This window comes from Eschscholzia californica, unplaced genomic scaffold (genome assembly GCF_041429995.1).
Source record: "Eschscholzia californica isolate CP2 unplaced genomic scaffold, dmEscCali1.0.p SCAF_5, whole genome shotgun sequence".
NCBI classification, from domain to species: Eukaryota; Viridiplantae; Streptophyta; class Magnoliopsida; order Ranunculales; family Papaveraceae; genus Eschscholzia; species Eschscholzia californica.
The window spans coordinates 39,563,290-39,579,761 of NW_028238472.1; the positions used below are offsets into that span (position 1 = coordinate 39,563,290).

Below are 16,472 nucleotides of genomic sequence, written 5' to 3' on the forward strand. Positions count from 1 at the left end.
GCAATTGGACCTGGTGAGTTTGGCGGTCCAAGAATGTTAGAAGTGACTCGAATATGGATTGGTATCGAACCGGTTATGACCCGCCAACCCGCTTACAAACCAAATTTTGGACCCGTTAGCGGAGCTGATTACTGAGACAGAGTTGGTATGCGAAGCAGGGTTGTGAGGCAGAGTTGGACTCCGAGACAGAGCTGGAATGCGGAAGCTAGGCTTATGTTAGTGATTAGTGTTATCCGTGTATAATGTCGGTTGTATAGAGAGTCGGTTGTAGAGAGTCGGTGAGGCGGTGGGGTTAGGGTTTAGTGGCTATATCAACTAAACCCTAAGGAGATATCAGTAGGCACAATCTCACGAATCTCTGGTGTAAACTTGTGTGCTTATCATAGTGAAAATCATCGCGCAGTTGTCGCCGTTGAGTAGGTCTCACCAACCGAACCACGTAAATCTCTGTGTTCTGTTCGTGATTGTTCTTTACTATTACTATTGCTTGTCTTGGATTACTCATATTGTTTACATTAACCCCGATTGCACAACAAAGAACAAGAACTCAAACGAGTCATCACGTACCCCATACTCGAGTTCATATCAACTAGTGGATGAAGAAGATGATGATGTGGATCTTGAATATGAGATGCCACAAGGTAGAGTACACATAGAAGAATTTCAAGAGGATGATGATGGTGATAGTAGTGAAGAATATGGTGATGATATGGAAGTTTAGGATGGTTAAGTTATTATAGTTTGCTAATTATTTAGTTTTAGACTTTACTTCTTGCCATAGAGTATTAGTCTAGTAAGTCTACTAGTTTTTGTTATTAGTTAATAGTTATTACTATTAGAGTACTTGTCAACTGGAGTGATTATTTGGTTATACTTGTTCCTAATAGACGTCTACTGGAGTGATTATTTAATTCTACTTGTTCCTAACTCTATTAGTAATTTAATTTTGAAGTTTGAACTTGATTATATTAAGTATTATCATGTTATTATTTTATATACATACACTACTAACAACTTCATAATGACTCAGAGTGACTCGACTGACTCCACCATTGGACGAGCCGAGTCCGAGTCGTATTGCTTAGTTAGATATCTGAGAATCCGAAAAATTAGATGGACTTGGACGTGATTTAGGAATAACATTTTCAGAAAATAACCCGCCCAATTAAGTTTCAGAGTCGGAATGGACAAAGAGTTTCAAAATCCGACCGACGCAACCCGGTGATCGATTTAAACCCGACCCGACCGGGCCGGCCGATTCCAACCCCTAGGTAGGTCTTCTCAAGTAACCTGGCAGTGGCAACAAGTGAAATGCACATAAAACTTATTAACTCCACATCAGTTTACCCGAGTCTAATTGGAATTTAAGGAAAAACAAAAGCAAGGGGGAGCAAAAGCCAAGTCTTCCACAGAGTGTTGTTCTATTTTTAGAAATTAGTCTCACCCTCACATTGCTAGTAAGAAGATAACAACTCAAACATAAACCAAAATTCCATGGGACATCTAAAGAAATCAGTCATTTCTTTTAATTTGCCGATTGATTTACTCCATCTAGAGGATCGGCGTGCATCAAATACATCCAGATAACTGATAGTAATCTATTAGTGTAGGTATCCTCAATCTTCTTCTTCACTGCATCAAAGAACATTCTGCAAATGGATTTTGTAACATCAGTGTTATGAACTGCGAGATAACATACAAACAAATAACTTTTGGTATCTTTCTTGTTGGTATTATCTTTGCTTTCCCACTTCAGAACTTTTGCTGCAAGTGAACTTGAGTCATATTGGCAGAGAAAAGCCGAGACCTGCCACGGCTCCAAAAGGCTCTATTCTTTGTTTTGGGTGTCCTTGCATATTTGGTTTACAACATTTTAATTGACCATATAAACTTTAGTATTTGGTCACTCAAATGACCATATTCTACAATTTATTGTAATACGAGTCATCTGCTGAATTGATTTGAGTACTTTACTATATAATGCGTATCAGCGTATCAAGTAGCCATTTTGAATAACATGAAATGTAACCGTGCCGATTCTCTCAGAGTACAAGAGAGAGAAAGAAGCAAACCTTTGTAAAGATTTATCCACTTTCATTCTTCCGGTTGTGGTGTCCTGGAAGGTAGGCCTTTGATTGTGTGTCTACATTGAAACCTGTAAAACAGAAAACTAAGAAGCTTCCACGCCTTTTCTGAAACAAGCCCGACTTCAGGACAACATATTGATAATGAGGAGAACTAAAATATCGGTGAAGAAAATAATATGAACCAGTTCAAACGGCTTTTCATAGTTTATACTTGATGTAAAATAGTTGTATCTTCAATGGGTACCAACTACCAAATATATCCCTGCCCTACATGATATTGTGGCGGGAACAATGACTTAAACCTTTCTAATCTACAAACTGCAAGTTAAGTTCTTGCTTTACAAGGGTATCATATCATGTCTTTGGTACTTTTACATCTGAAGTATCTCAGATTAGCTTAAAGTTATGATGTCACTTAACTAACATCAATTGCGGTAACTTATAAATTGAATAAAACCACGAACAATGGAACACTGGTACTACGATGAAGCCAGGCGAAATATAAAATAAATTGGGGAGGGGGGCTACTAAAGCAAAGGTAATATAGTACATTTGCAACTGATTTATAGTATACGAGTAAATCGATGAGCAAGGTCACAAACCATATTAAATCATTTGAAGTAGAATGCAGCAAACTACTGGAGTTACTGGATTGAGATGCATTATGTGAAGCAACTATGTCCTGATCCTTGACTTTGCACTTGATACGTAATCTGGACGGAACTATCTGAAAGTGCATGCAGAAACGCAGTCGTCAGCAAAACACATGGATTTTTTTTTTGTAATAGTAATAACAATCATGAATACCAACTTCAAGAATTCATCCAGAAAGTCAGAAGAGCATACTAATAAAGGGAAATACTCTAGACAGGTGATCAAAATGTGGACCAGTTTTAACCGTCTGGATTGCCGTCAGCTGAAATTACCTTCTTGCTGTATCTGAAGTCGCGTTTAGGAAGAAAATGCAGTGGCATATTGAAGGTAGCAGGAGCTCTCACAAGAAGAAATAGCTTTGTTGGACCTGAACCAAGTTAAATGAATGCATCAGATTATAGTAAATTTATTTCGCAAAGCTTGATTTTTGTAAAAGACACATTAAAGAATAACCTGCATAGGAAACAGATCCTGCACCATTTGAGATCAGCATTCGAATAGCCTGAGCACAAAACATCCAATTGTTCTATTAGTTACTGATAAATATATAAGCATCCTAAGGTAGTGATAGAAAGTTAGAACCTTTCGTGAAAGAGCCTCGGCTGTTCTATTTTTAGTATAATCAGCTGAGGATTCTGCAAGAACCTTCCCCTGGCAGAAGAAAAGTTCATAAACATGCTGTGGCCGTATTGGACTTGCCCCAAGAACCAAGATGACTCCCTCAATACCATTAACCTCATTGAGCATCAGTTGTAAAGCAGTTTGGATATTAGAGACAGCATTCATCAATTTATCCAGTTTCTTGATCCCCTGTTTCACCTCTCTCATCCTTCCATTGTGCTTTCGTCGTAAAGATGATTTTATTTCAGCTTGCGTTAAGGCCAACTCCTAAAACTTACAGATTTTAGGATAGTAACCATAGCCAAAAGCTACATACTGTAGAAACTATCTGCACTCAGCTAACCTACCAAATCTTTACATTCTGACTTCATTGTATCATATTCAAGAGTTATATCCTGCAAAATGCTTCAAGAGATTTAAAGCAAAATCAGAAACTCCGATTCCTTAGGGTTAATTCAAGTTCATTTGTAATTCTTTGTTTGTTTGCAGCAAGATTTCAAGTTTATGGCTATGCAAGGGTTAATTCAAGTTCCTCTCTATTAATTCAGGAGTTTAAGTTGAACCTAGTTGAAGACTCAAGGTTATTTCAGATTTATGCAATTTATTTCAAGTATTCTAATTATTTTCGTTATTTCTTCAAGTTCTAATTGAAAACTTCTATTTTATTTCTAATTGGAAACTTCAACCAACAGGTATGCATCAAACTCGTGACAGAGCTAAGATTCTAAGCTTTAATGAAACTCAAAACAAAACTGATAATTTAAGATTTATGATGAAAAATTAGTGTTAGGGTTAGGATTTCAAAGAGGAGAGAACTCACGCAGGGATTTGTTGGTGCATGTAAAGAACGAATCCGACGATCTCTTTGACGACATGGAAGATAACAGATGGTTCCAATGTCTCTGCTACTGTTTGAATCTCAGTGAACTCGTTCTCTGATCTTCCTTCACCTTCACTCGCTTTCATTTTCCTGTTATTTTTTTTTTTGCTTGAGGGTACTTGACATTTGGAATTTGAAATTGCATCTAATTTCGAACGTACTTATAAGCGACTTGGGCCTCTTTCCCTTTCACCAAACACCACCATTGAGGGTATGTTTGCTCGTGTGAAAATACTTGGAGGTGAAAATCAATTTTTTCGTGGAAGAGGTAACCGACTTTTTTTTCCTTTTAATATATACTCAATCTTAAGAATCATTACATTATTACATGGTATAGATACATTATAAAACTATTAACATCATGAATTGAATAAACTCGATAACTACCATCACAAAGACATTTTGGGTCCTAAAAGTCATAAAGACACCTTAAGGCCATTCTATAAAATCTGAAAGCTCATTTTAATCTTACATATATCTTATTTATATCCTAGTTCAATAAATCATAGATTTTTTACTTCCCTGGGAATTGAACCTAAAATCTCCGGGATGGAGAGTGTGTGTCCAACCACTACTTCAAGGGGTGGTGGACGAAAACAAACTTTTTAAATGTTAATATTTGGAAAGAGTTGTACAAAATATATTTTCTTATCATTCTTTGGTCCAAATTTAGGTATTTAAAGAAGGATTTTAGCTATATACGGAGATCACTTCGGATTTCAAGTTTGAGAGATCACTTCGTTGCAATACGGAGAGATAGTCGAAATTGTCATGGAGAGAGACATTCGTCTACTACTACTAGACTCACTGATCGCATGAAGATATACATAAATTTTCATTTAGGGTTTAAGCAGGGTTAACAGTTTTACCTAGATTTCAGTCGACCGAGATTACCACGATCCTCCTTCCCGATCTCCATCGATCCCTCCTTCTCTCTCTCTCTCTCTCTCTCTCTCTCTAGTTAGGGTTTTATTTTTTTAAAAGAACTGAGATGATGAAGATGGACAAACTGAATGATGGAGAAGAATGAGTATGCCTTTCTCACATCATCAGTTCAGAACTCTCTCCCTCTCTTTACAGTTTTGAATTGAGCAATTTGTATTTGTCTTCGCTCCGTTTGCCAAAACTTTTTTGTCCCCAAATACCCAACAACGGTGTTTAGCACCCAGAGGATGGGATTGACTGAGGTCAATCTCCTTTAACCCCAAACATCTATAGACACCCGCACACGAATTGATCCGTCCAAAACCCAAAGCAAGGCTTCAGAATCGGATCAATCCGAGAGGTTTCAAACTAGTCCAGTCCGAGCTTTTGCTTTGGGTTTCAGACTGGTCAGTGTGAAACTTTGCTTAAGGTCTCAGACTGACCAGTCTGAAACCTTAAGCAAAGTCTCGGATTGTCCAGTCTGAGAGCAGGGTTCCCACGAGTATTTTTAATGGTGGTTTTGGACCAATGTTCTTTCTCCCTCTAATCCTCATCATAGATCAAGGTTAGTTTGGAATCAAGGGTCCGTTTGATACGTTAGAATGTGTGAGTAAGAAAATCGATTTCTTTCTCGTGGGTAAGAAAGTCAAGATTTTCTTATTAGAAATGCATTTGTTACTGTTTGGTAAGACATTAGAAAATTTGAGAAAAATATTTAAGGGCGCCCCATTTTATTACTTTTGACACCTTTTATATTCATGAAGTGGGGCGCCTTAATGATAACACGAGGCGCTCTTAGAAGTTCCCAAATTAAATCATACTCACCTCTCGTCTTTTTCATTCTCCATTTGGGTTTTCTTAATGGATCTCTTAAAAACAAGAATGGTTTGATTTCAAGAGGTCATCATCATCTTTTTTAGGGTTCCATCAACATTTGAGATTCTAAAGATGGAACAACTTGAAATCAAACCATTCTTCTTCTTTAGGGTTCCATCAAAATCTATGAAGGGTTAATCATCTTCATTACTAAATCAATATTTGACGAATCAAAGATCAATGAAATTCGATTTGCTTACCAGAGTTTAACAGTTAAAGAGAGAAACAAAATCGGCTTGTTCACGGAAGAAACAAAATCGGTTTGTTCACGGAAGAAACAAAATCAAATCAAATAAATAGAAGCAACAAAATCAAATCAAATCAAAGATCAATGAGATCAAGCCATTCTTCTTTTTTAGGGTTCTATCAACATCTATGAACTCTTTTAGGGTTAATCCTCTATGAATCTGCTTGTTCACGGATGAAAGAAAATCAGATCAAATAAATTGAAGCATTAACTGTTATAACCGAGTTAAACAGTTAGAGAGAGAAACAAAATCGGGTGAATATGGAGAAGCAAGTTGAAGCTAAAACCAATTACTTTTTGAACCATTCATGGCTGGATTCAGAACTTGAGAGAGGGATACCAGCAATTGAAGAGAGAAAGACAAAAAAAACGAGAGAAAGATAAAAAAAAACGAGAGAAAGAAGAATGGGAGGAGAGAGAGCGTGTTTTGAGGTTGTGGGAAAACCGTTTGCCCATCTATTTCATGGGAAAATCTGAAGCCCCTTTCGCCAACATTTTTTTCTTATGGGAATTGCATTTTCTTACTCACTTGCCTTTATCAAACAACAAAAATCGATTTTCTTAAGAAAATCGATTTTCTTACCCACTTTACAACCGTATCAAACAGATCCCAAAATTATTTCCTTGATGATTTTACTCTCTAAACATAAGTTTTTTTTTTAGTTATTTCCCAAATAGCCCCAACTTTGTAACCAGCTTCCTGCTTAGCCCACTACTTTATCAAAAATACCCAGATCATCCCCTTTTTCGTTACCGTTATAACTCCGTTAACTAGTCATCACCTCTCTTTCCTCCATCTCGTCGCCTCTCTCTGTCACCTCATCGTCTTCACCGGCGAAGGTCGTCGACCGTTCAATTTTCCGGCCAAGCAACCTTCAAACATAAATATATATATATATATATATATATCTATCTATATAATAAAATAGGTGGATGGGTGCTGACTGGGACAAACCCAGAGATAAATCCGGTCGTCCGTCCCACGTCAGCATTAGCATCAACCATTGGATTTGACTACTTCATTTGAGGAAAGGATTCAGCCACGTAAGTTGGGGAAAGGATTCAGACACATCTGTTTCCCAGGACCAACGCATCTATTTCCCGCCGGATACATCTATTCAATCTTTTTTCTATTAAAACAGTGGCTGCTCCAGTTCAAGAATTTTTTCATTCGTTTCACCTTCCATTATCAGTGCAGAGGAAGCGAGGTAAGTTTGCTTCTGTTCGTCTTTTTTCTCATGTTCGTCTATTCATCTAATTTATTTTATTGGAATCAAAATTGAGAGTAGTTTTATTGAAATCAGAAATGAGTTCTTTTGGTCTGTTTTGATTTGGAATCTTAGAAATAAGTATGTAGTTGCTTCATCTATGTGAGAAATAAGTCTTGTAATCTATTTAATTTGTTCATCTATTGGAATCAAAATTGAGAGTAGTCTTGTAATCTATTTAGTTGTCTGGGAATTTTTATTTTGTTGTCTGGAGTTGATATGGTACTTTTGTGATAAAAATCTGCATAGACTTCATACGCTCACAACCTGTTTGATAAAATGTCTCAAACAAAATGTCTCAAATTGAATGCCTCAAACTTTGTTATATCCAATTTATGTTTATGTTTACTGTTGTTTCACATGATAAAAATTTGTTTGTATGTTGTAACTTGGTACCCCTCAAACTAGGAACCTCTCAAACTTTGTTAAATACAATTTATGTATTCTTTTGTTTTAAATGATAAAAAGTTGTTTGTATGTTGTTGTAACTTGGTAGCTCTCAAACTTTGTTACATCCAATTTCTGTTTACTTATGTTTTAAATGATAAAAATCTCTTTCTGTGTTGTTGTAACTTGCAATCATCTATGTGAGTTGATAGAAATTAGTATTTGGTTGTATAGAGATCGTATGCCCACAAAGTGTTGTAACTTGGAACCATCTATGTGAGTTATATTATTGTTGTTCTTTTAAATTCTGGAGTTCAAATGCTCCATTGCCGACGCTTAGATTGGTGATTGGAGATGAAATGAATTGACCCTCACCATTAATTGTCTTCCTTTTTTACGTCTTTGTGCCTATAAGGTACACCTTAAGAGGATCAATATAATCCTCAAACCATAGAGTAGCCACTGCCAGTAAAAGATCATCACCATTAATTGCCTTCCTTTTTCTCTCTGGCACTTATCACTGGCCATACACGGAATAAAACTCACCAAGCAGAAAAAATAAAACAGAAGCCCTGCTTAACACAAACCCACCTCATGGTTTTAAGTTTTCTGGAACTTTTGTGTACATGTGCCAAGTATGTCCTTCATGAAACCCAGTTAGCACTTCGAGTCATGACAATATTTTCTTCATTCATCTTCGTCTCGCATTTGGCCGATATTATTTATTATGAACCAATTTGTTATCTTTTTAAGAAATACACTAATATCATGTTGTTGTTTTTCAGTTTTGACTCTTCAAACTACGCTTGAACTCAGTTTCGGCTCTTCAAACTACGCTTAGCCTCTTTTGCAAATCACTTCGTAAGTAATTTCAGTTTCTTACTTCCATACTTATTGCTGTAAATCTCAAATGATCGCGTATGGTTACGTTTTGCCTAGATTTCCCAGAGTTTTCCGATGAACTACATAAATAAACATGTTTAGAACATACTAGAACCTCAATATTGTTGTTTTGTGCCTGTGAACCTCGATATTTGGATGTCGAAACGTATAAAAAATTTAGCAGTTAACTGAAAAAATGCTACGATATGTAGGTCTTCGAGTTCGTTCCCCTTAAGCCATAATTTTAAAAGCCTTCAACTTATCTCTGCCTGCACTTTGAAGTTCAAAATTACTAATTGTTGGTCTATTCTTATGTATTCAACTTTTCCGTCCAAATGATAAGTGATGTCTTATCGTCCTCAAGTGTGATTCCATTTTTCTGCTGTGATATGTTCATGATTATAACGATGCTATAGTAGAATGCGTCTTATTTATATACAACACAAAATCCTCTTCTTCTTCTAAAGTGTCGCACTTATCTCTGTCTACACTTTGTCGTTAAATTTTATCGGTTGTTGGTTCATGCTTTTGCTGATTGCCTCTTTCTAATTGTTGTTTCAGTCCTATAACTATGCCTGGGATTATGGTCCGACATAGAGTCGTATTGCTTATTTGTCTGAATTGACATACTTACGTGTTCTTGTATGTAACTGTACTGTTTCGAAAGTAACTATCTGAAGCCCTGATTAACACAAACCCACCTCATGGTTTTAAGTTTTCTGGAACTTTTGTGTACGTGTGCCAAGTATGTCCTTCATGAAACCCAGTTAGCACTTTGAGTCATGACAATATTTTCTTCATTCATCTTCCTCTCCACCTTTGGATTGAGTGACTCATTACACCCGGGCGCCTGTAGGAATGCATCTTTTTAGCCTCTCCACCTTTGGACAGACACAACTCTCCGACATGCCTCTTCTCATTTCTCTCCATAAAAACCATCGTGAGAGAGAATTTCTCCATAAAAACGATTGGACCAGAATTTGATAGTAGCCGCAGGCAAGGTCAGTGTTTGTGATTTGAATTTTTAGTTCTTTGTTATATTCTTTGGATTTGATTTTTGGTTTTCTGAATTTTTAGATTTTTGGTGTTCAATCGATCACTTCACCGAATCTGTTTGTGCTTCTACGTTTAGGGATTGAGTTGTCGCCGACAAGGTTAGTTTTTAGATTTTTAATTGTCTGAATCATTCATTCTTCTGATCTTGAGTTTCAATTGATTAATTAAATGATGCAATGTTTCTGCACACTACATGTTTGGTGAAATGTCTGTGTGATTTTTTCAGATTATAGATTGTATTATAGAATTTGGTAGGTGTACTCATAGTCATGTGGTTAAATTACTTGCATGTCTTCAGTTAAGAATTTGATTATTGATCCCAAAACTTCCAGTGATATATTATGACCCTTTATGCTTACTTTCATGTACTTGAAAGTGCTTTACTGATATAATGATTTATATCGTATAATGATTTATCCCTACACGAACGGTTTCGTTCTATATAATGCAGATGATGCCTTAATAACTCCCTGAATTTTTTTTTTCATCGGGCAACAGCATAAGTAGTTACAAACATCTCATTACTTTTCGCTTCCATTTCTTTGACACATTCCGAAACATTCAAGCTATTTCCCTTAGGCATTACAATAGGTATCTTCTTACAAGTAGATTAATTACGGGTAATCCTATATTGGGTTTTGTTAGTACATTGATTTTACATTTGAGATTTCACAATTTTATTAATTCAGATTGACAAGAATTTGGTAGGTGTACTCATAGTCATGTGGTTACAATACTTGCATGTCTTTAGTTAAGAATTTGCTATTGTGTTAACAGACCAAACAATACTATATAGTTTTTCCTGTTTGGTGAGGAACAACTATAACATATAGAGACCAATCAAAGATAGTTTAGATCACAAACCTTTTTTAGAGATTGGTTATCTCGCAAGACGACATTAAACAAATTTCGAGAAACTCGAGCATGTAGAAGAATTCAGGAATTAGTTCTTTCACATAACCATGTAGAAGATCACAAATTCTATTAGTTAGTAGTTCAACAATGGGGATGAGTCTTAGATGAAAGAACTATAATATATAGAGACCAATCAAAGATAGTTTAGATCACAAACCTTTTTTAGAGATTGGTTATCTCGCAAGACGACATTAAACAAATTTCTAGAAACTCGAGCATGTAGAAGAATTCAAGAATTAGTTCTTTCACATAACCATGTAGAAGATCACAAACTCTATTAGTTAGTAGTTCAGCAATGGGGATGAGTCTTAGATGAAAGAACAGATTGTAGTTTCCTTCTTGGTCGTACTCCACGGGTTGTACTACTTAGCGGTCCCGACCAATCACTATAAACAGTAATCTTCATTACTTGCTTCACATTTTGGTCAGTGTTAAACAGGAAAATCTAAGTAACACAATTGTGAAAATTAGTTTTTTTTTCTTATCATTAGATTTCACACTTCATGTGCAGTTTGGTGGAGTGTTTCCGTGTTTCCTTAGAAAAAAATAATCGTTTTTAAGAGTATTTCTTTGTCTTTTTTTTTCTGAACTCTTGGGAGAATATAGCTTCTTATATGCAGTTTTCCTTAGAATTTGGTGGATGATTCTCTTTCCTATATACAGTTCTCCTTAGAATTGGGTGGATGTTTCTCTTTCCTTTCATGATTTTGTTAGCACTGGATTCATATTTAACATTATCGCTTCAAAAAGAAAAAAACTTTATACATGATGTCTAAAAAAGACCAGTGTGATCAATAGTACTCATTATTGACAACAATACGTCTGCGACCTACCGAAACAATGTAGCAGCCCTCTTAGTTTAGACCCCAACACAAAAAAGGAGTGGTAGTAGTAGAGTAGTTGGACGGTGTGATAAACAGTACTACTCACTGCAAGAAAAATACGTCTCCTATGTACCGAAATGATGTAAAAAACCTCTTAGTTTAGACCCCACACAGAAAAAAAAAAGCAGTAGTAGTAGAGTAGTTGGACCATGAGATCAATAGTATAACTCAGTATGAGAAAAATACGTCTCCGATGTAACGAACTAATGTTTAAGACCTCTTAGTTTAGACCCAACACAAAAAAGGAGTGGTAGTAGTAGAGTAGTTGGACGGTGTGATAAACAATACTTCTCATTGCGAGAAAAATACGTCTCCTATGTACCGAAATGATGTAAAAAAACTCTTAGTTTAGACCCCACAGAAAAAAAAGCAGTAGTAGTAGTAGTAGTAGAGTAGTTGGACCATGAGATCAATAGTATAACTCAGTATGAGAAAAATACGTCTCCGATGTAACGAACTAATGTTTAAGACCTCTTAGTTTAGACTTAACACAGAAAAAGGACATTGTGACATACAAAACCATGAACGTTAATATGGTTTTCTGGAGGCAAGTGCGACAATAATTTATCTTTGTTAGTGGTTCCATACAGATACTTGATGTTACTCATGATTTATATATGAGCTAATACTATTCGACCAACTACAGTTGAAGCATGCAAATCTTGCTTCAGCTAATAATATAGATGTAGTATCAACCAACTATTTATGTTACTTATTTATGCCTTAAGTGTTTCTGCTTTTGTAGTGGACTAAAGCTGTAGGATAGAAGATGTGAGGTTGATGATGGTAATTGGAACAATTGTTTCACTACATATCTCTATTCAGAAGTGTTTAGGTATGGAATCAATATCCTTTTTACTAATTTTCGCTTTGATGCGTATGTTAGAGTAAATGATTGAATAATCTATATAAGTTTTAAATAGTTCCTTAATTGTTTTCTTTTCATAAGTTTTTTTTAGTTCACAAGTCGTTCATTTTAGTGCATATCTGAATTTTTGTTCTAATGAAACCCATCATCATCTTCGTTATTTTCTCCTTTCATAGTTTACTACTTCTAGATTTAAATTAGCAATAATGTTTTTATTTTGGGATTATTTCTCTAATAAGAGGCCTAAAATTCATATTTGGTTGAGTCTCAATTTTTTTTTTTGAAAAGTTATTGTTTAGGCTCTCCTTTAAAGGTCTTGGAATGGAAGAGAAGAATTCAATTACTTACTCTTAGTATCATGAAACATTAGTCAATCACTTCCCTTCATTTTCTTTCACTGGGCTTCGTTTTAGCCATATTTGGCTAACTTCCTTCATCTTTCTCTTTTTTGCAACTGTCGACGGGTTAAGTGGCCTTACTCTTTTCTTTCGTCTTTTTCTTATTGTCGAAGCAGTAAGATGAGAATTTATTGTCAAACTGTAAAGTTGGAAATTACATTGCATAGGCTCTTTTATTCGATTATGATGATTTTTTTGGATTCATGTATTGTTCCATTTATATTAGTATAGAAGAAATTCTAGCACATAATTCTCTTACCTTGATATTGTTTTATATATGGGGAAACTATGGTGCAGGCATTATAACTTTTTATTTTGGCTTTGGTGTCTTTCTGGCCAGTTATATAGTAATGATGATGTACCTTTTTAAAAAGCATATACAATACAAATAATTGAATGCTTGTTGGGCATATAATAGTGGTATATGCCAGAGGGTGAGAGAATATAAAATCGATAAGGTTTCACTCCTCTCATGCATATGTGTGGTTTTTGTAGGGGTTGCAACTGTCAAGGAGCCAGGAGTAGCAGAGATCCTTGAGTTGTTACCTTTGTTGTTTACTTAGGGGTTGATTGGGATTATGTGGCTTATATCTGGTGTCCTAATCACGACCAAACACAAGGTGCCTTAGTTTGTGGTCATACTTTGCATGCCCAATCAGATTTTTTCCTGCCACCACGCAAACTGTTGATGTTTCTTTGCAACTCGTGTGCAATTGATGGTGGAAATATTTGCTTTTGCATTTGACTTCATTAAAATGATAACACTTCCAGTTCCTTTTGACAATACTAAGTTACTGATATGGAATGTTATTTATGTAGCATATATTGAAAAAGAGAACATTGAAAAGTTAAAGTAGAAACAGCGTGACAGGAAGCAACCTAAGATGGGAAAGTAGACATTAGATATCAGGTTAGTTTGTTTTCTTTTTCCTTGCACTCACTCCTAACTCAATTCTTTGATTATATCTATAACCTCTTAAACTCTTTTGTGGTTTCTAATGTCTATCATTGAGGCACAAGTTTCTTTTCTTGCTTTTATTCACATGAAACAATTTTTATTCAAAGGTAAGAAGTTTGTTGAACTCGGAGAACTGGCAAACGTTCTTAGCTCTATGGATCATAAAGGGTTCCTATACTCAGGTGAAAATGACCGCTTCATATAGAGAGAGCGAATTGCGAAGCGGGAAAGTGCAATCTTGAATTGTAATGAAGAATATTTGTGGTTATGTTTTTGTTGGATTCTATAACGGCTATATAATATTTTTTGTCCACAACCAAATTCGCCAACGGTTGGTTCAATACCATTTCCCATGTTTATTTTGTACACTTGCTTCTTTTTAAGTCGGTTCAAAATGAATTTGAAATCTGTTCTGAGTCATTATCATATATGACTCAAATCTTTTTCCTAGAAAGTAATCGGTTTTTTGTTTCTAAATCTTGATTATTGTCTTCTTTGTTCTCAGATTTTCATCAATCGATTTAAGGCCATCAAACAATAGAAAAGAAAAGCATAAATAAGTTATATTTGCACTAAGCGAATTAGTTTTGATTAGAGGAGATTCAACATGTTATAATACTAAAAATGTTAAACATCAGCGCCTTGGCCTACATTAAAAATGTTCAACATGAGCGCCCGTGCCGGAGGCACGGGTTATATACCTAGTATATATATATATATTCTCATGTGACCTAACGGGGATGGGCACTCCATTGCCCTTTTTATGTTCCACGCATCCACCGCAGAACAGAGAAGGGGTACTACTAGTAATACTAAGACGACTACGGTGACAAAATAGAGAAAAAAAAAGTAGGGAAAGAAAATGGATGGACAAAGCTACTCAGACTCCCAAAGTACAGAAGAAGTCAAGAAAGTAGGCACTTTGAGAGTCTGAGTTTTATTCAACTTTACCAAAGCAAAAGAGATTTACAAAATTTTTTACTTCTAGTGTCTACTTTCTTAACTTCTTCTGTATTTTGGGAGTCTTAGTAGCATTATCCAAAGAAAATACGAAGAATAACGAAATAAAGGTTTTTGAAAGAAAGAAAGGAAGAGTGTTTGAGGGTAAGAGAAGATTTCTAGAGAGAGAAAGTTGAAGAACAAGAAAGATATCAAGAAAGAGAAAAGAAATTGGGTTCTAAAGATGGAGAAGGGATAGTAAGAAATTATTATGATGATAGTGAAGAAGAAGAAGTTAGTGAGTTTGAGTTTTCTTCGTGGTGGTAGTGAAATCTTCCAAGATCTGATTCTGATTTTAATCTTTCTCATTTGTAAAACAAATCAAAACCCATTTTTGATTTCAGATTTCTTGAAGTGGGTTTTGATTTTTGTTGTTATTGGGAAGAAATTATTTTGGGTTTGTGATTTTAGAGAGAGAACGAGATGCCCTTTACTTTGCAGGGGAATAAGGGGGGTTTTGAGTTATTGATCAGAGATTTCAATAATTTCTTCAAAAACAAGATCAGTTGTTAATAATAAGTGGAAGAAACAAGAAAATAGTTTTTGTAATCTTTGTAGTAAACCAACTTCTGTTCTAGATTCAACCAAGGAATGAAAAGTCGACATATTTCGGTCGAAATGGCCGAAATATGTCGGTTTTCTGAATTAGGTGCACAGAAACACACTTACATGAATTTCTTGTAAGATTTCGGTCGAAACATCAAGAAATTTCGACATTTTCCATAAACTTCTCAACATGAAGAAATAACATACCTTAAGCTTAACTTTATGCAGTTTTTCTTCTCAATTTGGAGTCGAGTTTTTCAAACTTTCTTCTGATTTCTTTAAAATTTCTTCTCCAATTCATTACTATCATCTTTCCCATTAAAACCCCCAACAAAATCATGAAACTTAAAGTGATTTTGGTTTGATTCCAAAATCTAGAGAGAGAAAATAAAAAACCCTAAAGTTTGTCGGCTGGAAACATCAGAAAAGAAGAAGACGATTTTTTGTATAAGGGTTTTGTAGGGTTAATGGGGATTTATCAAGGCGCCCCCCTTTAGGGTAAAGGGCACCTCCTTAACTCACAAGGGAGGCACTTTTAACACTTACAGGGTGCGCCCTTAACCCTCATTTGGGATGTCTCCCTTAATTTCTAATATTTACCCCCTACCATAATAGCTTCAAGTTATCTTTTTTAAGTTAGCCCCCCAGTGTTACTGTTTTATTATAGATTAGCCCTCAAGTTAACGAATTTTGTCACAAACCCGTCAACGGTTTTGCAAGTTTACCCCTTACTTCATGTTAGAGTCAAGACTACATGTTTTTTATGCTTAGTTATGGTTGAAAGTCTTGTTATGCACAACTACATCACATTTATATAATTTCCGTAGATTTGTTAAATTTCCACACTGACCGAAACGTTTCCACGAAACGTTTCCACTTTTGGGCCGACCGAAATTTCCACCGAAACCGAAGTTTCATTCCTTGGATTCAACAAGGAGTCCAAGTACTCCAACATCAACACTGTCTTCATCCTTCACCGACGGAGGTTGCGGTTCAACCGATACGGCAAGTGTGGCGGCTGT

At 35.6% G+C, this 16,472-nt stretch overlaps 1 protein-coding gene and 1 long non-coding RNA gene across 7 annotated transcripts; one reads left to right on the forward strand and one right to left on the reverse strand.

Moving 5' to 3' along the window:
* Positions 1-1,312: 1,312 nt before the first annotated feature.
* LOC147539137 (non-structural protein) lies at positions 1,313-5,409 on the reverse strand. 5 transcript variants are annotated; one of them, XM_086638863.1, is made up of 9 exons: positions 5,112-5,409; positions 4,183-4,332; positions 3,710-3,767; positions 3,324-3,629; positions 3,219-3,243; positions 3,014-3,108; positions 2,690-2,814; positions 2,073-2,155; positions 1,313-1,649 (listed from the first exon to the last, which is right to left on the reverse strand). In XM_086638863.1, exons 1-8 carry the CDS (start codon positions 5,159-5,161, stop codon positions 2,095-2,097), a joined length of 870 nt encoding a protein of 289 aa, XP_086494989.1. In that variant the 5' UTR covers positions 5,162-5,409; the 3' UTR covers positions 1,313-1,649; positions 2,073-2,094. The 5 variants fall into 5 exon arrangements, with proteins under 5 accessions (XP_086494989.1, XP_086494988.1, XP_086494987.1 ...); XM_086638862.1 differs by having other exon boundaries at positions 1,313-1,632; positions 3,195-3,243; XM_086638861.1 differs by having other exon boundaries at positions 3,195-3,243.
* Positions 5,410-7,201: 1,792 nt separating this feature from the next.
* On the forward strand, positions 7,202-14,267 carry LOC147539138 (uncharacterized). Of its 2 annotated transcripts, XR_015225942.1 has the most exons (8): positions 7,202-7,497; positions 8,730-8,805; positions 9,683-9,827; positions 9,904-9,980; positions 12,427-12,516; positions 13,443-13,567; positions 13,767-13,857; positions 14,013-14,267. It is a non-coding gene; the product is annotated as an uncharacterized LOC147539138 (long non-coding RNA). The 2 variants fall into 2 exon arrangements; XR_015225943.1 differs by lacking the exon at positions 9,683-9,827.
* The last annotated feature ends 2,205 nt before the right edge of the window (positions 14,268-16,472 follow it).

What these genes read in the sequence shown, in the direction of transcription:
- LOC147539137 (XM_086638858.1), bottom strand. Translation starts at nt 5,161, where the DNA reads ATGGAGATCGGGAAGGAGGATCGTGGTAATCTCGGTCGACTGAAATCT. An exon ending in AGTCAGAATGTAAAGATTTG is followed by an intron (nt 3,630 to 3,709) that starts GTAGGTTAGCTG and finishes TGTAAGTTTTAG; the next exon opens with GAGTTGGCCTTAACGCAAGC. An exon ending in CCGAGGCTCTTTCACGAAAG is followed by an intron (nt 3,244 to 3,323) that starts GTTCTAACTTTC and finishes TTTTGTGCTCAG; the next exon opens with GCTATTCGAATGCTGATCTC.